The sequence below is a fragment of the Copidosoma floridanum genome, unplaced genomic scaffold (assembly GCF_036245765.1).
Source record: "Copidosoma floridanum isolate Cflo_tuat_1 unplaced genomic scaffold, Cflo_Japanese_pri ptg000001l, whole genome shotgun sequence".
Lineage (NCBI taxonomy): Eukaryota > Metazoa > Arthropoda > Insecta > Hymenoptera > Encyrtidae > Copidosoma > Copidosoma floridanum.
The window spans coordinates 21795350-21820948 of NW_028321878.1; the positions used below are offsets into that span (position 1 = coordinate 21795350).

General features: G+C 35.5%; 1 protein-coding gene across 2 annotated transcripts in view; it reads right to left on the reverse strand.

Moving 5' to 3' along the window:
- Positions 1-22043, reverse strand: part of LOC149376087 (uncharacterized) — a 44988-nt gene extending 22945 nt beyond the window's left edge. For both annotated transcript variants that reach the window (XM_089591655.1, XM_089591649.1), the window contains exons 1-2: positions 21583-22043; positions 21243-21385 (exon numbers count right to left, since the gene is read on the reverse strand). In XM_089591655.1, coding sequence (XP_089447781.1) covers positions 21243-21385; positions 21583-21628 — 189 coding nt within the window. In that variant the 5' untranslated portion in view covers positions 21629-22043. The remainder of the gene's footprint in view (positions 1-21242; positions 21386-21582) is intronic.
- Positions 22044-25599: the final 3556 nt, after the last annotated feature.

Sequence of the window (25599 nt, forward strand, 5' to 3'; positions counted from 1 at the left end):
GTGCTCTGGTTATTCCAAGAAATAAGTTTGCCGGTCCTATTGGGATTATGCCTCTACCATGTGACCTCAGTATATATATGACTAATGTAGAGGGAAAATAACACAGGTCTTATGGGAGGAATCTTGTTTTTATTTTTTTTCGCACTTAAAAAGATATTGAGCTTAAAAAGGTTGTTAATTCCATGTTACTGACATAATGAGAGTTACGTAGTTATTTTTTTCCTTTGGTGAATTCGTTCATGAAGGTTGAAACAGCGTTTTGAACGTATACGGAGTGCCGTTTAACCCTACTTTGAGCTGTTTGTTTATCTCTGAGCATCAGCAGTAGTAGCGCAGCAGCAGCAACAGCTGAAATAAAAAGCTCAAAGTATATGGTTAAACGGCACTCCGTATACGTTCAAAACGCTGTTTCAACCTTCATGAACGAATTCACCAAAGGAAAAAAATAACTACGTAACTCTCATTATGTCAGTAACATGGAATTAACAATCTTTTTAAGCTCAATATCTTTTTAAGTGCGAAAAAAAATAAAAACAAGATTCCTCCCATAAGACCTGTGTTATTTTCCCTCTACATTAGTCATATATATACTGAGGTCACGTGGTAGAGGCATAATGCCAATGGCTGTGTATGAATACATTAGTTGCAAGCATGACACTTTTTCCATAAAAACTGCGCTTATGTATTTTCATCATTCATTGAAAATGTTATCGACGAAAAAAAAAAAATACATAAAATTGAAATTGACTTTAGTCTAGCTTTATTGCAAGCTGCTTGTCAAACTTTTAATAATATGAACCTATACGAATTTATTAATATTATTTATAATTACATTGAGAATAACTTATCTTCCATCGATAATCTGACAGTGCTTCATATCTGCTTCTCTCACTTCATCAAAACAGTTTGCAAAAAACAGAAAACTTGTTTTCCAGACCATCACAAGTAGCAACTTCAATCATCATTGGCTAAAACTTTGGTCACTCACATGATGCATGCAAGTTGTATAAGTAAAATGAGGAATGAATTTTGTAACATCATTAAACTCTATGATGTTAAAGATAAGTGTGATGATCATGAAAAAATAATACAAATGTCAACAAAAAAGTGATTAAAAGCTGTGATGAAGAAGAATATAAAGAAGAAAATCAAGGATACGTTATAAGTGAAAGCGATGAGACAGGTAAATTCAGTCTATTGTATTATAAACACTTCATAGGAATCAAAACTGAAATTGAACAGAAGACAGTCACGCATAATGAAACAAATGAGTTCTATGACGAACAATTTATTGATTACCTGATGGATTATATTATGCCTTATTTTTCGTTGTGGTCAGCATGCTGTATAAAGCAATTTGGTGTATTAAGAGATAGCAATGCACCTGTGGAAAACCACTTTAAAATTTACAAGTGGCAACTTCTACAAGGAAAGAGATTCGTGTTGTTGTCACGGTTCATAACGTTATCTCAACAATATACAGATGCACGTCTTACAGAAAGAAATATTATATTAAAAACTATCCAAGCTCAAGAAGGAAAAATAAGACAAAAAAAAGAATTACATCAAAGACAAGAAGAAAAAGAAGTAGATGACGAGATAGAAAGTGTGGGTTGATAAAAAAGTTAAAAAGCTTAAAGTCAACGCGCATTTTAAGCAGTCAAAATATGTGCAAGGAATTTCCCCAGACTTTAATTTCGATCAAGATTCAGACTGTACATCAACTACTCGAGTAAAGGAAGACTTAGTAGATAGTATTGTAGAAAACGTCGCACAATGTGTCGAAGAAAATAATTATCCTACAAAGCAAATAAATAATAAAAATAGTATTGATGTTACAAGGAATGAATCGGTTACTTCTAAAGCAAGAGAAATCATGCAGACCTTAACAGAAAACTACAGCATTCAAGAAGTCTTTTTCAATCAAAGTTTATTGTATTCCAAAAAACTTTCCAGATTTGCGGATAGAACTAGGAGGACTCGTATTAACAAATCACGATCTTAAAACACTGATGCCTTATGTAAATAGAGACCAATTTTTAGACGATAATATCATAAATTCTTTTTTCTTGCTCTTACCGCAATTGGCTAGACGAAATGGATTTAACCTGTGTGTTTTTGATACTCATTTCATAGAAAAAGTACGGGAGAACAGTGATGCCAGTATTGGTTTTCAACGGTGGGCAAAAATCAATGAAGTTATGCAGATGTATGGATTTACTACAAGACAGCGTTACGTACCCTTTTGAAAAAAATTAGAGTTTTCTTCTGTACAGATCCATCAGTAGACACCTAATGTACATATCATTAAAATATTGTCTGCAGTTCTTCGAGAAGACAAATTTAGCATCATTTTTTTCTGCTCAGTAACTAAGTATTTTATTCTTAACAAAGATAAGTACCTATTTAAAAATTTTTTCAAAGACGAAACATTGTTCAGAGTCCTAATTAGCAAGAAAATTTCGTGAAAACTTAAAAATATTATTTTATTTCGCCTTTTAATTAAATAATTATTGCTAAACAGCAAAGTGTACTCTTCTAAAAACATAAGCAATGCTACCTGTACACGTTTTTAAGATAATGCGTGTTGTACTTTTAAATGCAATGTTCTTTGAAGGTGCTTCATAGCGAGAAAACTTAGAAAAGCTTGAGAAATCACTTTAATTTCGCTAATTAACTTATCAATCATTGCTCAACAGCGATGTGTACCCTTTTGAAAAGCCTTAAAATATCTTCTGTACACGTTGTTTGGAAAATGCGAACTTTATTTATTAATAAAATATTGTCTGGAGTTTTTATTGGCAAGAAAACTCAAAAAAACTTTAAAAATCGCTTTAATTTCGCTAAGAAACTATTTATATCTGAACGGCGTTCTAAACAATTTTGGAGCCCCTTCTGTACGTGAAGTAGATGAAGAAAATATTTCATTTCGTGCTAAAATGTTGTTTAGAACCCTCAAAATGGTGAAAACTGCCGTTTTCACGAGAATAGCCGTATTTTACAGATTAGTTATTTATTGATTGAAAAATGAGAAAGTGTACCCTCCTCAAAGTTTTTGGAGCTCCTTTTGTACGTATAGTAGATAAAGAAAATATTTCATTTCATGGTAAAATATTGTTTGGAAACCTCAAAAGGTAGAAAACTCTGTCATTTTCATGAGAATAGCCGTATTTTGCAGATTATTTATTTATTTATTGTAAAATGGAAAAGTGTACCCTTCTAAAAGTTTTTTGATTTTCTTTTGAACGTATAGTCGATTAGGATAACATTTCATTCCGTGCTAAAATTTTGTTCAGAAACATCAGAATTTTGGAAACTTGGTGATTGTTGCGGAAATTGCCGTATTTCGCAGATTATTTATCTATTTATTATACAATGGGAAAGCGTATCCTTTTAAAAGTTTTTGGAGCTCCTTCTGTACGTGAAGTAGATGAAGAAAATATTTCATTTCATGCTAAAATATTGTTTGGAAACCTGAAAAGGTTGAAAACTCTGTCGTTTTCACGAGAATAGCCATATTTCGCAGGTTATTTATTTATTTATGGTAAAATGGGAAAGCTTACCCTTCTAAAAGTTTTTTGAGCATCTTTTGTACGTATGGTAAATAAAGAAAATATTCTATTTTGTGGTAAAATATTGTTTAGAACCCTCAAAATTTTGGAAAACTGGGTTAGTTTCACGAATAAAGCCGAATTTCGCAGTTCAACTAATTGTTTTTTGCAAAACAAAGAGTTGGTGAGGCTAATTTTACATTAGTTATTAGTTACAGTTCATTTTTAATCAACAAGAAAACTTTTAGTTGACCTTTGAACACTTTAATTTTTTTTGCGGTATTGTGACCATCAGGCGGCTGGGAGAAGCGGCTAGTTTTAGCTTCATGACCAAGTGCGGTATTCGTGGAGCTTTTTGGAAAGCCATATCGCGCTTTTCACTAATTAAAACTCTACACAATAACACGCATAGAAAAAAACAACCAAGAAAACACTATTTACAGTACGGTATCTATTACACTAGCGATCTTATTGTATGCGGAAGTATGTAACCGTTCTTCTCTCGTTAAAACTTAAATGAACTCTAACACACAGGGTTGACACGAGGAAGAAAAAAAACTTTCAAAAAAGATCAAACGGCCACTCGATGCGCGTTTCAAATACTGGGCCCATAACCTGTTGCAATAAAGGCTATTAATAAATAAAGTTGGATCGTATAAGTTGTACTTTATTGAACACGTCTTTATCGATCTACGTTCGCTGTGTGACTGACTACACAGTTAGTACAGTTTCCAACTTGTGCTAGCAGACACACGCACCAATACACACGTAATTGTAGATTAAACGAACTTCTAGTGAAGTTCAATCTAATTTATAGGACTAACTTGTTCGAGGATATCACTATGTGTAGTACCACATTTCGCCGCCTAGGTGTTGCCACATTTTAGAAAAAAGGTTAAAATTTTTTTCGGCCGCCGCGGCCCTGGCGCGCTCGGCCTCCTTAGCAAGAATCTTTATTTTTTCAGCAGCATAAGTGGAAAAGGGGTTGAGAATACAACGAGAGTAAGGAATTTTAAGGGTGGGACCGTGATGTCCTCGAACAAGTTAGTCGTATAATTTAGATTGAACTTCACTAGAAGTTCGTTTAATCTAAAATTATACTTCCTTGTCTTGTTCTAGGATATCACTATGTGTAGATGTTTAGATGTATGAATATTTGTATAGTATCACATCATTAAATCTTTATAAAATCTTACAGCCAGGGACACAGTCAAGTATCAAATACCATATAACTAACATCACAAATCTAAATGTAGTCTTACCGGCTAATGACTATGATCAGTCTCATGTTTATATGATATTATGCTTATTTATAAGGCACTGTTCTATCTTGTGATGAGTCTATAATTAAAGTCGAAAAATCTAAGAATACGCAAGCCCGAATTGTTACAAATCAAAGAAAAGGCAATAAAGTTCCGTTTAGTTTTTGAGCACCACACTGGCAAAATCGTTCTCCATGGCCAGAATTGGTCTATTATAAAATTTAAAGAATGTCTGAGAGATTTCTGACCATCCCGCAGCATTTTTGATTGCTCTCACACTCAATCCCCGATCATAGGCTTTTGACGTCAACGCATGACGAGTAGATTGAGCCGTGAAGCTTTCGTCCACGCCTGCTTCCTTTAAGACTGTCTTAATCCAACGAGCTATGGAATCTCTAGTGACCGTTTTATGAGGAGCTTAAAACGATATTAGCAGCTGATTGACGGAGTTTCTGCATTCCGTGGTTCTTTCCAAATACACCTTTAAAGTATGGAAAATGCAAAGAGCCCTATTTTGAAAGGGGACGAAACAGGCAAACGGCTGGCAGGCCCCAGGCTTAGAAGTTTTGATCAGATCCGGCACCCTGATCTTGACCCGATTACTACAAAATCTTATATTCTCTATCTTTACCAAGGCCAGTGTGTGAGTTCTCAATGCCGAGCCCAGAGCGAGTAACATAGTCAGCTTATATGTCAGAGTTTGCAAGGATAGGTTCTCCACTGGATGCCATTGCTTCAGCTTCCTTAGTACAATCCCCACATCCCATGTGGATGAGTATCTGGGAGCTGTAGGTCTGTTCCTGTATACTCCTATAAAAAACCCTAGACAAAACTTCTGTGTCCCTACAACCTTCCCGGTTAATTAGCAGCAATGCTGCTTTATAAGCCGATAATGTCCCAAATGCCGCCCCTCTCTCAAACTGAAAGGTCAGAAAGTCTAGCGTCTTGCTAACCTGTGTCTTGTACGGATCCAGTTCTCGAACCAAGCAAAAATTCCACCACAAGCGCAGAGCTCCGTTGTACTCCCATCGAATAAGTTAGCTGCATAGAAAGCGCTTAAATTCAGGGAACCGAGACTGGGAAGGTCACCAGGGAACCACCAGAATACCTCGAGATCTCTCCTCTCTAACTTTTCTTAAGATCTTAGTCACTAGAGCAAACGGTGAAAAAGCGTACCATGATTCGGCACCCCATGGAACTGTAAAGGCGTTATTCGCCCATGCTCTTGGATCCCTTGTCCATGAGCAGTATTTCCGGAATTTAAAATTAACACGAGATGCAAAAAGATCAATGGAAGGAGTACCGAACGAAATACAAATTTCCCTGAACGCTAGAGGTGAAAGTTCCCATTTAGTATCCAAGTTGCTTAACCTAGAGCCCTCGTCTGCTGGGTTGTCCTTCGAAGCCACATAATCTGCGAAGACCTAACATCTTCTCATCATGCACCAGAGCCAGAGATCCTTAGCAAGGTTGTGGAGATCCTGGTGTCTGGTTCCTCCCATCTTGTTGATATACGCGAGAACCGTGAGATTGTCCACTCTTACCAAAATCTGCTTGTCAAATAAGGAGCTCGCAAAGCAGTGTAGGGCCAAGAACGCTGCTTTGATCTTTATTCAATTTATATGTTTCTCTCTCTCAGTTTCCGACCAAAAACCATGAGCCTGACGGTGACCACAAATGGCTCCCCATCACGACGAGGAGGCATCCGAAAAGACAACCAGATGGAACCGAAACTCTCTAATCTTGTTGTCAGACTTTAATCCTTGTCCTAGCCACCATTGAATCTCCTCCTGTGCGTCCCTTGTCAAAGAAATTCGGGAGCTCCTGTTAAAGCCTAGAGACAGTAAGGCCTCCTGTTTAAGGTTCTCTAGAGATTTGTAGAATAACCAACCGTACGCTACCACTGGACAGGCCGAGACCAGAAGGCCTATCAAACTCATCAATTGCTCCAGGGAAGGAGACCTAGTCTTTAAAACACCTTGAAGGTTTTTGGTCAAATTGGCCTTCTTATCCTCTGGTAACGAAACTTTTATTGTAGTTGAATTAATTATAACGCCTAGAAATCGAATAAGCTGGCTCGGAGTCGTCTCATTCTTTTCCCAATTTATAGTGAAACCCAACTCGACCAAGAGTGATATTAATATGTCACAATTCTCTTGATACTCCCCTCTAGATTGACCAAAGACCAAGAAGTCATCCAGATATGCAACCACCCTGATGCCCTGTTGCCTCAAGTGTGACAAGATGGGTTTTATAATTTTAGTAAGAACCAGTGGTGCTGACGACAAACCGAATGGAAGGGCTGAAAATTGATATAGCCTATCCAAGAACCTAAACCGAAGATATCTCCTATGGTCAACATGTATTGGTATTTCTAGGTATGCGTCTTTCAAATCCACCTGACACATAAAGTCACCAGGGATCATAAGATTTCATACCGTCTTGATGTCTTCCATTTTGAACTAGACCCTCTCCACAAACAGATTTAGGCTTCTAAGATTCAAAACAAACCTGAACGAGTTATCCTGCTTAGGGACTAAAAAATATGACGAGATGAATTGATCTTCTGTCTGTGCACAGCGCTCTATTGCTCTGGTCTCTGGAAGCTTTTTGATCTTTGCTCTGGTGCGATCCGATTCCTTCGTTCCTACAGAGAAATCTCTGGGTTCGTACAGTTAAACGGGTTTTTGAATAAAATCGAGATGATATCCCGAGATCGCTTTAAGTACAAACTGGTCCCCTGTGAGCCTTTCCCAGTATCGTATGAAAAAACTTAACCTAGCAGCTTGATTTACCTGGGCTAACGCCTGCTTCTCGGTGGTTAAGCCTGAGCGTGAAACTTTTTCGCTGGCTGCGTCCTGGGGCTGCTCGCTCTGCTGGGTCTGTTGTACGGGCGAGAGTTCTCTGTAGAATGGTAAGGTTTGAAGCTCCACCTTCTTGCCTCTCTGTTGAAAGAAGAGCCCTTCTTGTTTAAAGGCTGATTTTCCTTGGGTTTGAACAAGCGTTATAGCGTAAATCCTTTGCAGATTTTTCCACCAGGTTGGCTCCATCAATCCAAGTTTTGAGGTCGTCTCCAAACAATAAGTTTGTTGACTCACTCTCCTTCAGGATTCTTTGCGTCCTCTCGTCGTACCTGCCAACCAAACAAGCCTTCCTCGAAACATTCAGCTGGTAGAACAGCTCACAAGATGCCTTCATGACATCAGCCATAACCGTAAGCAGGAATTGTCTTCCAGATGAGTCCTCCAAACCATCAAGCACTGCCTCGAAAGTCATAGCCGCCGACGCGATAGCGTTCGCAGCCAAGGATTGTTGGTTTTTAATAATGGCGTCCTTTGCTACAGCCTTTGGGTGGAGATTTACCATAAGTTCCCGGTTTACCTCCAGGGGATCGAGGTCCACGGACCCCTTGCGTGAAATCTCTTTTAGCAAAGCCTTGGCCTCCTTGTCTAGGCCCTTTTTGGTCCAACTCAATATTTTTTTCGCGATCTCCTCATCTAGTTCCAAGGCCTAGGCCTCTTTCTTTGGGTCTTTGCCCAAGAAGTTCGAGGCTCCAACTTTTTCTTGCTCTTCTTCGACAGAGGAGTTGTTTTCCTCACCCTGCTTCGATCCAGACAAGCGTATGACATCTAAACAAAAGAAATCATTCCAGCATGAAAATATATCCCACCCAGTTTATAATCACGTTATAAATCAAGGGAAAAATTATATCCTCTCGCCACATGTCAGTCGAATAGGTTTCAATTCTAACCTAAGAAAAATTTCAACGCATGTGGTCTGGGTAATTCATTAATAGCCCGTCACAGGTCATAGCAAGCTAAGCCTTGACTTAAGCCTCTCTCTTTTTATCCATTTCCAAATTGTCAGGACTCTAACCTGTAACAGAAAGCAAGGAGAGGGATTATTACTCACCCTCATATTGAAGTTCCTGATCCGAATCGTCTTGCGTCCCCGCGTCTACAGCATCCATCTCAACTAACTCTCGGAGAAGTTGCTGACGGCGAAGATCGAGTTCGGTGCACATTGTCAGTTGGCGATGTAACGACACTTTAGGCGTCAAAAATGGAATGAAGATTCTTGCTAAGGAGGCCGAACGCGCCAGGGCCACGGCAGCCGAAAAAAATTTTAACCTTTTTTCTGAAATGTAGCGACACCTAGGCGGCGAAATATCGTACTACACATAGTGATCTCGAACAAGACAAGGCGACAAGGAAGTGTAATATACTAGCATACTTAACAGCTTCAAATGTATAAAACCATATTTTTTAGCAATAGCAGCACGTAATAAATTCAAGTTACTATTGGCATAATGCCTCTACTACGTGACCTCAGTATTGGGATTATGCCTCTACCACGTGACCTCAGTATATATATGACTAATATAGAGGAAAAATAACACAGGTCTTATGGGAGAAATCTTGTTTTTATTTTTTTTCGCACTTAAAAAGATATTGAGCTTAAAAAGGTTGTGAATTCCATGTTACTGACATAATAAGTGTTACGTAGTTATTTTTTTCCTTTGGTGAATTCGTTCATGAAAGTTGAAACAGCGTTTTGAACGTATACGGAGTGCCGTTTAACCCTACTTTGAGCTGTTTGTTTATCTCTGAGCATCAGCAGTAGTAGCGCAGCAGCAGCAACAGCTGAAATAAACAGCTTAAAGTATAGGGTTAAACGGCACTCCGTATACGTTCAAAACGCTGTTTCAACCTTCATGAACGAATTCACCAAAGGAAAAAAATAACTACGTAACTTTCATTATGTCAGTAACATGGAATTAACAATCTTTTCAAGCTCAATATCTTTTTAAGTGCGAAAAAAAATAAAAACAAGATTCCTCCTATAAGACCTGTGTTATTTCTCCTCTATATTAGTCATATATATACTGAGGTCACGTGGTAGAGGCTTAATCCCAATATATATGACTAATGTAGAGGGAAAATAACACAGGTCTTATGGGAGGAATCTTGTTTTTATTTTTTTTCGCACTTAAAAAGATATTGAGCTTAAAAAGGTTGTTAATTTCATGTTACTGACATAATGAGTGTTACGTAGTTATTTTTTTCCTTTGATGAATTCGTTCATGAAGGTTGAAACAGCGTTTTGATCGTATACGGAGTGCCGTTAACCCTACTTTGAGCTGTTTGTTTATCTCTGAGCATCAGCAGCAGTAGGGTTAAACGCATAGAGGTATAAGAATAGAGGGGAAAAGCGCTATACTAGTCCATTAGCGGCAGCGACAGCATAACTAAATGTAACGGGGCATCTGTCCTTGTTGCCAAAGCCACGTTATTGGCTACTTCTTCGTCCTGAATCCTACAGTTGATTCAATCTCATGTATGACTCGACCAAATAACATAACTGCCATACAAAGACAGATGCCCCGTTACGTAGCGAATTCTGCTGTCACATATCACGCCCCTTTTTTTCCTCTATTCTTATACCTCTATGGTTAAACGGCACTCCGTATACGTTCAAAACGCTGTTTCAACCTTCATGAACGAATTCACCAAAGGAAAAAAATAACTACGTAACTCTCATTATGTTAGTAACATGGAATTAACAATCTTTTTAAGCTCAATATCTTTTTAAGTGCGAAAAAAAATAAAAACAAGATTCCTCCCATAAGACCTGTGTTATTTTCCCTCTACATTAGTCATATATATACTGAGGTCAAGTGGTAGAGGCATAATGCCAATAAAACGTCTTATTTTAAACTTTTTTCTAACTGAAAGAGTACATAACCAATTGAGGTTATGTTTTCGAGAGCCAGACATCACTGGCAGAGATTAGTAGGGAGATTGCTGACTGCCATGCTACGGAGTGTGCCCACTTTTCCAGTGGTTCGAGCGCTCCGCCGCGGCCAAGCGGCCGAACCAGGCGCACATTTTTTTTTTTATTTAAGCACGGTAGGGGTAAGAGAAGAGTGGATTCGCGTGGAAATGTCCATGTATAGGCGCACATTTTGGAGACGCTTGGAAGGGGTTTACCGAATGTGCGCCTACGAGGAGAGGAGTGGAAATGTCGGCTGTATAGCTGTATATATCTGAGCACACAGCCAAATTAAGCGACGACACGAGTTTTTCTCTTTTGAGAGTCTTTTGACTCTGCAACCGAGTACATGCTATGTAGGTAAATCTTATTCAATTAAATCGTTGAACTAAATGCTCATTAATTATATACACAGACTATTGATTTCAATACATTATTTTTTAACTCTCCCGTACTCTTAACGTTCCTAAATCCATTTATGTTTTGAAAAAATATGTAGCTTTAACTATTTTTTAAGGTTTTCAGTACAGCTTTAACCATTAATTTATAAATTTTACACATCCTAACTGTTATAAACTGTAGGACAAGCGCCGGATGAGATCCATGAACATATGTGACTTCGAAAGGAAAACCTCTCGTTCTTCGGATAGCTAAGATGGTTAAGGCTTATGCCCCGTCATAGATTGTTTTGCACTTAAGGGTTCAAATCCACTTCACGGTAGATATTTTTTTTTTTTTTTTTTATTCAATTTATCATTTTGTCTTCATTTCTTTTATTTATGTTTCGTTAAAAAAAAATGTGTGTGTATATATATATATATATATATATATATATATATATATATATATATATATATATATATATATATATATATATATATATGACGTCAACATTTTTTTCTCGGATACATCAAAATAAATTAATATTGTTATTTTGATACTTCTTGTTAGCAAGGCAATTCTATGATTTTATAATACTAAAATAACTTTTAAGGATTTTAACATAATTTGTGTATTGTAAAACTCCTAAGAAATTATGAACATCCTTTTTACGACAAAAAAAAGCCGAAAGCAGAAGAAAACTCATACTTTTACTGCGATTATATTAAATATGATCATTACCAGTAAAGTACAACTTACATCCAATTATACGTGAATATTTATCTACGTACAAATATTATATTTTTTAGCTTGTATTTACATTCCTTATCAATACCTTGTGGTTATTGCATTGACAAAATTCGTACTACATAAATACATACAAACATGAAAGTAGATTCTTTAGTCTTTATAAATAGTGCGTATTTTAGATTAAAGAGTCTAACAGAAACTGAAATAAGCTTTTTTCATTCAAGACATATGAGTTTTAACCACTTGTAACTCGAAGTATGGATTTAAAAAAAAAAGATGTATTATGTATAAACAATTAACCTTTTACCAATTAACTTTTTATCGACAATAAATTGTTATTGTAATTTTTCAGAAATAGTTACCAAAATTTTTTGACAGTGCGTAAATCATATACAGTTAACAAAAATTTTTTTCCTCTGTTTTAAAGGTGGCACTATATGTATTTTTATAGATAAATAACTATACAAAATATTAAAATTTCACAATTTAAATTGCTTTTTTAATTATCGCAATCGATCAATTAATTTTACATTGTATGCAACACACAATGATTCGCATAAATTTATTCGATTGTTTGTAGTTGATAAGATAGACCATCAAAAAACATCTCTAGCCATGCAACGCAAGGCAGCTAATTTTTTTTTTTTTTTGTATTCATAGTAACAGTCGTATTATCAGTATCTTCAACCACGCGACATAGGTTGCTTTTATTAAAAAGCTCTCTGAACTCTCTCGACGAGTAGCTTAACTTTAAAATCTTTAAAATGCCTTTTTCATAGCTCCACATATTAATTTTTGAGAATCATAGCTGAATTAATTTATCATAAAGAAGTATGCACTTAAATACAGTTAACAATAATAGTTTGAAATTCTTCGCGATTTTAAGAATCAAATGGAAAACTAGAATAAATAATTGGTCGATTTTTTCAGAAAACTGTAAATTTTTTAAAGATTTTGCACTACAAATGTGTATGTTGATACTATTTTGAGGGGGTTGTCATGGTACAGTCAATTTCAAAATTGAATTTTCGTGTTAGAAATGTCTTTGATGTGATTATTCTTAACAAAACAGGTAAATAATTCAAAAATTAGGTGTGTGGAACAGAAAAATGCCCAGGAAAGTAAACACAAACGTTAAAACAACAAATTAACCTAACTTTCGCCTCGGACTGTACCACTACATAGGTATTTTAGTAACGTTGTAACTGGACTCTAAACTGTTATATTTTAAAAACGGTGAGACTAGGCTTCCCTAATTTTAGTTTACTTATTTCAACTATAATAAACCCTAACATATTAATTTTTAAAAAGATTCTTAAAAAAATTTCAAGAGTTATGAGTAAAAACGTGCATTTTCCGACAAGTCCTTCTTAGAAGTATGTGTATAAGTGGCCAACTTCGCGATTTTATTTCTCCAAAACGGTGAATCTAGGCTCTTTGAAATTTTAATATGTTATTTATGATGCTGAAACATACCTATTCAAATTTTTTCAGAAATTTCTTAAAACAATGAAATATCACAACATCCCATTTAACTCTTAATCGAAGTTTGTGCTAGCAGAAATAGACCCAGACTCAGTTTTTATTAATATAGAAATTTGTAGTTAAAAAATTTGTAGTTCTCACAATTCCTGATTCTAAATAATTTATCACGTTATCATAATAAAGAGTCTTTCCAGAGTAATAGGCGTAAAAGAGCCTTTTCAAACTGAATATAAGAAAGAGCCTTTAATTTTTATTTCTCCGATTTTAAGTTGGTACTACATTTATGTGTGTATATATATAATTGATCTATAAAAACATATACAATACTACCTTAAAATAGAAGTAAACAAATTAGTTAAAAAGGCATTAATGTCTTTTTGTTAAACTCCTCGTTTTGCTGTCCAGTATATAATAAATGTGTGGATTTGTACAGAGGTACGAAACCAACCGAAAAGTGGGTGAGAGCAAATAAGAACTCAAAAATGTCGAAGAATAATCTTGAGCGACGTTTCGTTGGGCTTAATTATACCATTCGACGCCGGCTTAATACACCTCAGTGCGAGTGTACCTCTGTATAAAAAGGCTTCTTTTTTTAGTTTAAGAAGACTTTCTTCTGCCCGAAAATTTAAAAAGGCTCTTTCTTGACTTTTACTCTAAAAAGACTCTTTCTTGCACTCACCCGATGGTATCATTGTTAAAAGTGTTACGATGCTTTTTCTGCATTCAATATAAATGATTAAACTTCCTTAACAATCTACAGCCTAAAAATATTTTTATTACAATCATCACCCTTAAAGGTAATTCATTTTTTTTTTTTTTTTTTTTAACAAAATACTGCGGTATTACAAATGTTTTGTCTCATAATCTTGCCGAATAAATTTTATTACTTATTCATCGAACTGTTTCATTTATTATTGACTTCTGGCCGTCTAAAAATAAAAAAAGTAGCACACCTTGTTAAAGATTTGTAAACAATTTTAAAATATTCACAAAACTATTTTCTATTGTGTTCATCAAATTTATTTACTGATTAAAATTTCAACATTAAGTAAATAACAGTAGACGGGCGGCTTTTTTTTGTCGTGAAAAGGATGTTCATAATTTCTTAGAAGTTTTAAAATACACAAATGATGTTAAAATCCTTAAAAGTTATTTTAGTATTATAAAATTATAGAATTGCCTTGCTAACAAGAAGTATCAAAATAACAATATTAATTTATTTTGATGTATCCGAGAAAAAAATGTTGAGGTCATATATATATATATATATATATATATATATATATACATATATATATATATATATATATATACACATTTTTTTTTAACGAAACATAAATAAAAGAAATGAAGACAAAATGATAAATTGAATAAAAAAAAAAAAAAAAAATATCTACCGTGAAGTGGATTTGAACCCTTAAGTGCAAAACAATCTATGACGGGGCATAAGCCTTAACCATCTTAGCTATCCGAAGAACGAGAGGTTTTCCTTTCGAAGTCACATATGTTCATGGATCTCCTCCGGCGCTTGTCCTACAGTTTATAACAGTTAGGATGTGTAAAATTAATAAATTAATGGTTAAAGCTGTACTGAAAACCTTAAAAAATAGTTAAAGCTACATATTTTTTCAAAACATAAATGGATTTAGGAACGTTAAGAGTACGGGAGAGTTAAAAAATAATGTATTGAAATAAATAGTCTGTGTATATAATTAATGAGCATTTAGTTCAACGATTTAATTGAATAAGATTTACCTACATAGCATGTACTCGGTTGCAGAGTCAAAGACTCTCAAAAGAGAAAAACTCGTGCCGTCGCTTAATTTGGCTGTGTGCTCAGATATATACAGCTATACAGCCAACATTTCCACTCCTCTCCTCGTAGGCGCACATTCGGTAAACCCCTTCCACGCGTCTCCAAAATGTGCGCCTATACATGGACATTTCCACGCGAATCCACTCTTCTCATACCCCTACCGTGCTTCTCAAATAAAAAAAAAAAATGTGCGCCTGGTTCGGCCGCTTGGCCGCGGCGGGGCGCTCGAACCACTGGAAAAAAGTGGGCACACTCCGTAGCATGGCAGTCAGCAATCTCCCTACTAACAGAGATGAGTAGAGAGATTGCTAACGCCAATGCTACGGCGTGAGACAACTTTTTTCCACTGATCGGGGCGACCCGCCGCGGCCAGCTGTCGAACCAAGGCGCACATTTTTCGAGAGTGCGAGACTCGTATCGAAGAGCGTGCGCCTACAAGAAGAGAAGTGGATTCGCGTGGAAATGAGCATATAGGCGCACATTTTGGCGACACGTATAGAAGTAATAGAAGGGGTATACCGAATGTGTGCCTACGAGGAGAGGAGTGGAAATGTTGACTATAGCTATATATCTGAGCGCACAGCCAAAGCAAGCGACGACATGAGTTTTTCTCTTTTGACTGCAACCGAGTATATGCTATATATATTTAACTGACTCTTACTCTCTCGCTCTTGCTTGAATGATATCTATCAATCTTACATTCGATTTAATCGTGAAACTAAATGCTCATATAATTATATGCACAGAATTTGATATCAAAACATTTTTTTTTTCCGTACGTTAATACTTAATTTGAAATCTAGTATTATTTTGAAAAAATGATCAGCTTAATTTTTTTAAGGATAACAGTTCAGCTATAACCACTGGTTAATTATTTTTCCTCATCATAATTGTTATGAACTGTAGGACAAGCCCCGGAGGTTATCGATGAACATATGTGACTTTAAGATCTCCTACCCTCGAAGTTTCGATAGCTAAGGTAGTAAGGGCTTATGCCACTACTATTCTCGTTTTGCTATCTGAGGATCGATTCCAACTGTCGGCAAATTTTTTTTTTAACGTGATTCATCATTCTAGTTTATTTTCTTTTTATTTATGTTTTATAAATAATATTAACAAACCCTTTTTTCCCTATACATCGAAATACATTTTTTTAATACTAATTATATTAAATAATTTCATAAGCTGATACTTATCGTTAGCATGGCCATTTTGGAATTTCATATAAATTCTTATAAATTATCGAAAATTATGTTCAAGGTTAAACTTTTACTTTTTTGGAATTCATAATGTAAGTGACAAGTGGTTGTAACTACCAGGTAAAAATTTTAAGTAACGTAACAGTTAACTTGATATACAAGATCTGTTTTTCTTTACTGTTCAGATTTTTGTTGCATAATTTTCAAAGGTATTAAGTTTTGATACTTACATACGCTAATTAAAAGTTTGGTCTAGAACCAACATTATGTAATTGAAATTGAAATTACATATTTAATCAACACAATAAGTTTAGCTGCTATACCTAAAATTTTTTTACAACAAAAGACGGAAAATAAATGTTTAGGGAGTTTTATGTAAGTTTTCTTGTGCCTTCGAAGATTATGATTATTGTATAGATAGATAAAAATATCGATCAGAACAGCTTAATCATTTCTTAAAAAAAAAAAAAAGAAAAATTAATAAAAATTATGTATAAGGATTTTTTCTCTCTTACTTTCTTTGGAGTTTTAAATGTAAGAATTATACTCATATCCTAAGAAATTATTTTGTTATTATGAAATTCCGAAATGGCCATGCTAACGATAAGTATCAGCTTATGAAATTATTTAATATAATTAGTATTAAAAAAATGTATTTCGATGTATAGGGAAAAAAGGGTTTGTTAATATTATTTATAAAACATAAATAAAAAGAAAATAAACTAGAATGATGAATCACGTTAAAAAAAAAATTTGCCGACAGTTGGAATCGATCCTCAGATAGCAAAACGAGAATAGTAGTGGCATAAGCCCTTACTACCTTAGCTATCGAAACTTCGAGGGTAGGAGATCTTAAAGTCACATATGTTCATCGATAACCTCCGGGGCTTGTCCTACAGTTCATAACAATTATGATGAGGAAAAATAATTAACCAGTGGTTATAGCTGAACTGTTATCCTTAAAAAAATTAAGCTGATCATTTTTTCAAAATAATACTAGATTTCAAATTAAGTATTAACGTACGGAAAAAAAAAATGTTTTGATATCAAATTCTGTGCATATAATTATATGAGCATTTAGTTTCACGATTAAATCGAATGCAAGATTGATAGATATCATTCAAGCAAGAGCGAGAGAGTAAGAGTCAGTTAAATATATATAGCATATACTCGGTTGCAGTCAAAAGAGAAAAACTCATGTCGTCGCTTGCTTTGGCTGTGCGCTCAGATATATAGCTATAGTCAACATTTCCACTCCTCTCCTCGTAGGCACACATTCGGTATACCCCTTCTATTACTTCTATACGTGTCGCCAAAATGTGCGCCTATATGCTCATTTCCACGCGAATCCACTTCTCTTCTTGTAGGCGCACGCTCTTCGATACGAGTCTCGCACTCTCGAAAAATGTGCGCCTTGGTTCGACGGCTGGCCGCGGCGGGTCGCCCCGATCAGTGGAAAAAAGTTGTCTCATGCCGTAGCATTGGCGTTAGCAATCTCTCTACTCATCTCTGCTACTAATCTCTGTCACTGGATGGATGTACTAATGTGATACATAGCAATTGCAGCACATTATTGATTGATTTTGCAGTAAAACGTCTTTTTTTTAGCTTTTTTTCATTTTTCAGAGTTTATTTTTATCTGAGATTTTGTTTTCTAAAGCTGGAGGTTACTGAATGGACGTTGTACGATCATAGATGTAAAAAAAAACCTATTTAGACACTCACCTACAATCTGGCTGCTGAATGTTACTGAAAGCTTCAATGCTTAATTTTAGTTTCTCATGTATGACACTCTGATTGATATTATTTGTATTTAATATTATACACCTTTTGATTTTGTTTCATTGGGTTATGACAACAATGACGAAAATATTTTTTCTTTATTTCTTTGGGCTGTAGCGTTGGAAATTTCTAACACGTGTAGCCAAGGCTTCGTCTTCTTTCTCATGACTTGATCATGGCCTGCAATAAACAGGGAATCGGATTTATGATAAGCAGTAATAGATGAATAATCACGGATAATTAATCCAGGTGTAAGAGAAATGGTAAGTATGAAATGAGTGATGGCCGGTTGCACTTGAAGGAACAAGATGAAACGATTGTGAGTGTAGGCAGTTTCTTCAAAATATAGCATCATGATTATTGGATGACATATTAATATTGAAACCACCAGTTACAATAATGTGTTATGTATCTGGTTGACAGTATGGAGAGTTCCGCAAAGAATTTTATTGGATACATGCCTTCGGGTCGGCGATATAGAACTGCAAAAAGAAATCTATGACTATTTATTGATATTTCTAAGATAATACATTGAGGCTCGTAATCAAATAATGGTTCCGATGTACACAGAATCCTAACTGCGAGAGATTTTTTGACATAAAAACCAATTCCACCACTCCTCTTACAAACTCTATCATGGCGAAAGAAATTTTGATTTGCAAGAGAAAGGAGAAAAAACAGTCATCATTCCCAGGGTTAAGGAATGTCTCAATCACAGCCAAAATGTTAAAATCTTTGTCCGCACAATTTAATTTAATCTCACGGAAAAGCTAATTTAAGAGATCCACTGTTACCCCTTTGAGGGTCATTGTTGTGAAGAGACTTAATATTGAATTTTGGTTTTTTCTCATGTAAACTGTAAGGTTTTTTAAAACTAGGAAAGCATAGCCTCTTGTTTTGTGTAATTTTACGGCCTTACGCCATAATTGATACAGTGGCACTGGAAGTAGTGGGTGCAAATAGATTAAGCCATCACCAAAAATACCTGAAGATATCACTCGCAGGGATCTTACATAACTTTGTAGAGGAGTAAAAGATCTCATCCCGCACAGCTAGTGACATAAAAAGACTAATAATGGTTTTAGCTTTATATATGCATTGGCAATTTGAGGTATTATTTTTTTAAGGAGACCAATCACGTGATGAGAGCATGAAAGTAAGGCATGGCAGCCAATGTAAGTTAAAGTAAAAGTAACAGCTTCTTGGTTTGATTTTGTAAAAGTCCTGAAGATATTTGTTATAAGTAGTTCGCCAGTATCATGGGACAGAGAGCACTCCTGAAGAGTACCAATCTGCTTGGAAACACGAACACTATGCCAACAAAACGACGACTCCAAAGACTGTATATGAATCTGATAAGGAGGCAACTGCAGTATCAATCTTCGTGACGTGCTCCAATACCGCTTTAGAGATCTGGACACTTGGCAGTGTAAGTGGTGATAATGCTGGCGATTAAGACACGATGAGGGTGGGTAATCGCTCAGAAAATTTCACCAATGATAAGGAGACGAAACCAGAAAGCAAAGATCCAGATAGTCACTTCACAAGAGCGGCAGTACGGGAGCAATACCGGCTTTACAGCAAAGGCACGGTGATGGTATAAAGACTTTAATCGCGGATAACTACCAACTCCCTGGCTCAAAACGGGAGAGCCTGTCGTTTATCTTCCACTAACTAGAGCCAACAAGTGTCAGGGTACCTGCAACAGACGCAATGCCTTCAGGAGGTTCCACAAAAAGAGTGTGAGAAAAATTCGTTGGTCAATACAGGCTAGTAAGTAGGAGCGCAATAAACACGTTTAACTTCATTCATCACCTATGAAGCACTAATGAATTCTATTCTAATGTTACCAGGTTCTGGGGTAGAACTTAAGCCGCGTGGCATAGAAGGGGGGTTTACTGGGTATTAGTGATCTGACAAAAAATATCCACCAAGTGCCACACTACCGTTGTTTCTGCGGTGTGCATCAATGCATTTCTCCTGCCTTCAGAAAAAAAAAAAAAAAAAAAAAAAAAAAAAAAACTACTACTTCTACTTCTACTACAAAATATAAGAAATGCAACCCAGCGTTTTCCCATAACATTAGCTGAGGCAATTTGAGTTAACGCCTTCTTTCAATTAACTTTGAGTGTTTCCATTGATAGAACGGCCGATATGGTGAAGACTAGTTTAGATCGCAGTAGAACACAAATACATGCAACAATGATTTACACAGTCACTGATAATATTGCTATATAAAATACAAACATAAGTAACAAATAATGCTAGATGTAAGCTCTCAATGACTAAAGTGTACTGTAGATCGTTGGATTAATCATAAATCAATGAAAATTCATCAAAAATAATTTCAATGAATTATTTATTTATTGTCTTACAAAAACACTTTCATTTATAAAATAGAGGGTAAGAAATAGTTTTAAATGCCACACACAACTAAAAAAAAATCTCTATTAGTCTATGTTGATACAAATAATGCAGTAACCTTCATTTTAATAAACTATATGCATAAGATGAAATAATTTTTTGTAATTTTGACACTTTGAAGTAATAGGGTACAATAATAATTGTTTCATATATTTTGAATTAAATTAAAGCCATCAGAGGATCTCTGAGTATCTACTCCAAACAAATTTACTTAATTGAGTCACTGCTTACAGCTTTATGTATATTGGAATGCAGGCCTATATAATTCACTAACATTTGACAGTTTGTTGTTTCCTGGTTACAAGACAGCTTCAAATATCTACAAGATATCTTCAAGATTAGCCATAAATGTAATTTTTCAAAAATTCTATAAATACCCTTAACATTTAACTAATATGATTGAATTTCACCGAAGTTTGTACAATTACAAATTATTCTAATAATGTTACGCTGTGGGCTTCATGACATGGATTACAATATTAATACAGAAAGCTGCAGAATTTACTCTTGGGATTCCTAACCCATTCCTGTCCAAACGCTCTATAAACATATAAACATATTATGTTTGAGCCAGTCACATTCAGTCTGGTAGATACAATGTGGACGAATATAGATAATGCTAATACAACCGCTCACTTCTATTAGAAAGTAAGGAAAATAAAGGTTTTTCAAAGAAATGACCTTTTAGCAACTGCATACATTCACACAATCTTTTTGCTATGCAATGTCAAAGGGAAAAGGCGGAAAAAAAATTTATTACCGCCACAATGAGGATGCTCATGGAAATTTTTAAATCAATACATATTTGACATGTACTTACTAAAGTATTGGTTTCCTTGTTGAGTATTTTTTCTTTAGAAATAATGGCTACTTCATTCGTCGTCATTAAATCTTTTAAGACTTTCAATCTGCTATACTTTTGAATAAGCTCATTTTGACGAAAATACAAAACATTGCTTTGATCTGTGTAAAGAATTAAATTAATATTAATTTTTTTTCTGTCAACATAATAATGTATAGATGTCGAAAGGCAACAGTTTTATGAAAATAAACAGAAGACAAGTTGAAAAAAAGCTTTAATTATTTTTGTCACCAATTAAAATTTTTGAACTTAAATGCCTTTCCAATGTGATTATTGTACCAAGAGAGTTAATACTCACTGTCGACACGTCTGTTACTATCTCCATCAGTCACGTCAGTATTCATTTTGCAAAATGAGAGACTTCAAACGTTTGCATAACAACCAAATCTAATGTCTCGGGAATGATTTAGTTCACGAGTGTTTAAGGGCGATTTGTTTAAATACTATCAGCACATAGTGGACAGAGAATGGGTTTTACCCATAGAGATATAAGGATATAATCCTTATATCTCTATGGTTTTATCTCTGTACACAATTAGATACAAATAGAACAACCACACTCTCTGCCCAGATAACAAAACAAGTACTTATTTGGAAATTGTAATCGACTCAAGCCCATTTGAATTTTAGTCTAAATTACTCAGCTACGAGATACGAAACTTCCAATAATCAGATATATTCAAATGTACTTGTCACTAACACTAACTGATATCTCCGCACCTCCGGCAACCGGCAGCCTGGCATCACACTTAGCACCCCTTTTTCCCACATAACGTATCCATAGACCATAGACATATGCGAAGTATAGACTGCTCGAGGTCCTACTGTCCTATGGGCTTTGGGTATTGGGCATTTTTTTTGTGAATTTGTGATCGCATCGGTCGGTCCAATTTCTCAAGAAATTATATAGGTATGTTTTTTTGTAGTCGGTCAGACGGTCGGTCGGTCCAATTCCTCGAGAATGTATGTACATCTATCTGGTCATCTGCCCAAGTAGAAATGAAAGTGGGCAGCCCAGAAATCAAGCAACCAAACCTGGCGATGGGTTTGTAATACGGCGCTGACTTGGGCGCAGCTTGGCCTGACTTTCGCCCAGTAATCGCCCACTTTCGTCTGCACTGATATTGGATATATATACAAGCATATAAGTTCCCGAACATAAATGAAAGTCGGTTGCCTCTCTAGTTAATGAGGCTCTACTTAGGCAGCCTGCCTACTGAGGGCACACGTAGGCGCGTCAGGGGGCATGCATGAGGTACTCATTAGGCAGCCTACATAACCTACCTTTATCTTACTTCTCGAATAGTATATACAGTTGTATCAGATACAGTTGCAGTGTAAGCTGTAGCATAAAATTATACACGCAGGTACACAAGTTACAAGTGTCTTTCATTGAGTCCTATACAAATGATTAATGCGTATTCTTATACATATGAGACTGACAAAATCAATCGACATTAAATTTGTTGTCAACTAAACAAAGTTTCTCAAAGTACTGAATTAGAAATAATGTTTGTTGTTTCAAAAAATTTCAATAAAAACTATTTAAAAACCATACTAAGTTATGAAACTTAACACCCAACAGCTTGTACCCTATTTATTAGATGTTTGCCGTCAAATTAAGTTTATCTGTCATTTAATTCAATCAATATGTTTTTGTATTAAAGAAAAGTAAACTGCAGTGTGAGCATTTAATTTTTATTCATTTCTTGGTTATTATTTAATATTACCTCAGAATTAACTCACGAATCACATCTTCACATTGTAAACTTAATATTAATTGTGAATAAGATATTTTTAAGGTTACATTTGTATCATCGTTATGTTACGTCAATCGGTCAATGGAGGCAGCCTTTAGGGCCACGGTGTAAGATGAGACAGATGGTACGAAGTACCACTTCCAACGGGTTGCAGGTTTGTAGCAGTACCGATTGTACTCGTCAGATGGCGTATAAGTAAGAAAGGCACAATACATAGATATAAAAACTATATAATATAATCGTAACTCTATTTATTTACAAATTTTACAAACTACTACTAAAATGTAGAATAAGATACAATGAAAGCAACAAATTAATGAATTAAAAATTAGGTTGAAACCAATTTCGATAACTTTTTTTTCTTTCAACATTCTTTTAAAACATCCTCATTTTGAATGTTCACGTACTGTCTCATTCTCATGCTGGTGTAGTAATAGATAGATTTGGATGTTGCATCTTCTTGATGTAGTTTACAGGGGAACTGAAACTTATAATTGCGCAAAAGATTTTCAACAACATATTCGTAAACATTGACAAGCTGATTATTTATGGGTTCCCTGGGTCGGCGACATTGTGCCTTAAACTAGGCTAGTAATTTTTTGCCGTAAGGTTGCCTGGAGCTGACATTGATAACACGTAGATGTAGATGAAAACTCACATAAAAATTAGAACACTCCATGCAAACAGCCAAGAGATCGCGCTACTGATACGTTTCTGACGTTATATAGAATGTCGCTCTGCGCGTACGGTGAGCACCGCGTACGCGGACACATAAAAGATACCGTCACTGTAGTCCGCGTACGCGGATATATCGGACCCACTATCACTGTAGTTCGCGTACGCGGACATTCCTTAGCATACCGCGGCAGAGCACCGCGTACGCGGACACAAAAGATACCGTGACTGTAGTCCGCTTACGCGGACATTCCTAAGCATATCGCGGCAGAGCACCGCGTACGCGGACACATAAAAGATACCGTCACTGTATTCCACGCACGCGGATATGTTGTGTCCATGTAGTGTATTTGTACCTCGTGTACGTAGCGAGTCGCGTACTTGGAGATATCAAAAGTACATATTACTGAGCTCCGCGTGCGCGGACAATCTGGCCCATATCGGGACGGAGCACCGCGTACGCAGACATATAACAGACACCTTATCTGTAGTCCGCGAATGCGGATATATTATAAATTAATAGTACTGTGTACCATGTACGCAGTCAGTAACGTATGCGGACAGTATATTTACTTTTCGGTGAACTGTGACAAACATATGTACGATGTGCATTGTCATTTAATCTTTTGTTATGCAAATTCTACGTATACTTAATATTAACATAATTATTCAAAAAAAATCCCATATTTTTCTGTAATGTGGATGGAAGGATATGGAAAACTAATTTTACGAATAAATAACTTTTAAAACGATTTTATTTTTTTCACAATTTAATTTTTTACAAGTATAATGAACAACGGTCTTTATGCTACATTCCAATAAATGATATAAATAAATATAATCTGCAATAATTACATCTTAATTTTGTTAATACAATAATCGCACACCCATAGTGCGTCATTAATGTCTTCAGGCACTTCGCAGCATTCAAAGTGCAACCAACTTCGACACAAATCACAACTGATAACACCACGGATCGCTGGTTTTCTGCATATCCGACACATGCGTGTCTTTGATAATTTCTTTCTCAACTTCAACAGGGTCTTATATGAATCAGCGTCAAAGTATGGTTTTAATGTAGAAATTTTTATTTCCTTATCCTTAAAAGTATCTGAAAGTCTAATTCCATGTAATTGTTGCTCTGTAAAAATGGTTTTTTTGTTCATTACATCATTAATGATGGTTGTGTCGAAACCGAGGATTGACAGTAGCCACTTCGCTTTTTGCTCTTCGTCAAACTCCACGTATGATTTTAATTGTGAGGGCGATGTTATGGTTTCCTCTGTGTCTGAAATCAAAATGTTGTGAATTAATATTTTGATTAATATAACCAAATTTTTTTTTATATTTTAACAATCCATTATTTCTAGATTCAAGAGAAAAATTTCGTGAGACGTTACGGCGCATTTTTAAGAAATTTAATGTTCATCGTAAACTGAATATTGAGTTAGTGGGCTGCAAGAGGAGGTGTGCAGTAACGGGGGTAGTGCTACGCGCGGGGCTGGGCAAGTTATTGTTTCTTCACAACGTGGCCGTGGAATTTGATCATCTTTTAGGGAATAAAATCGAGATACTGCAGCGACCTCAATAATTGAAAAATGTAAGGTACACGAATACTTATGTTAATAAACTTACCAGAAAGATCTAAGTCATCCTCAGCTGTGTCATCTATAGCTATTTTATTTTGTTCTTCCACTGCCCCCTTCATATTTTTTCCTTTATTATAAGTCATACCGTTGTCCTCCGGGTTCTCTTCTACAGTCATTATATCTTGCTTTTCTGTATCGTTGAACACATGCCGACGATCATTTTCTTCTACGCTGTTGTCTACAGTTTTTCCTTCATTTTCGGATTGTTCTTTCTTCTTCTTGCCATTAGTC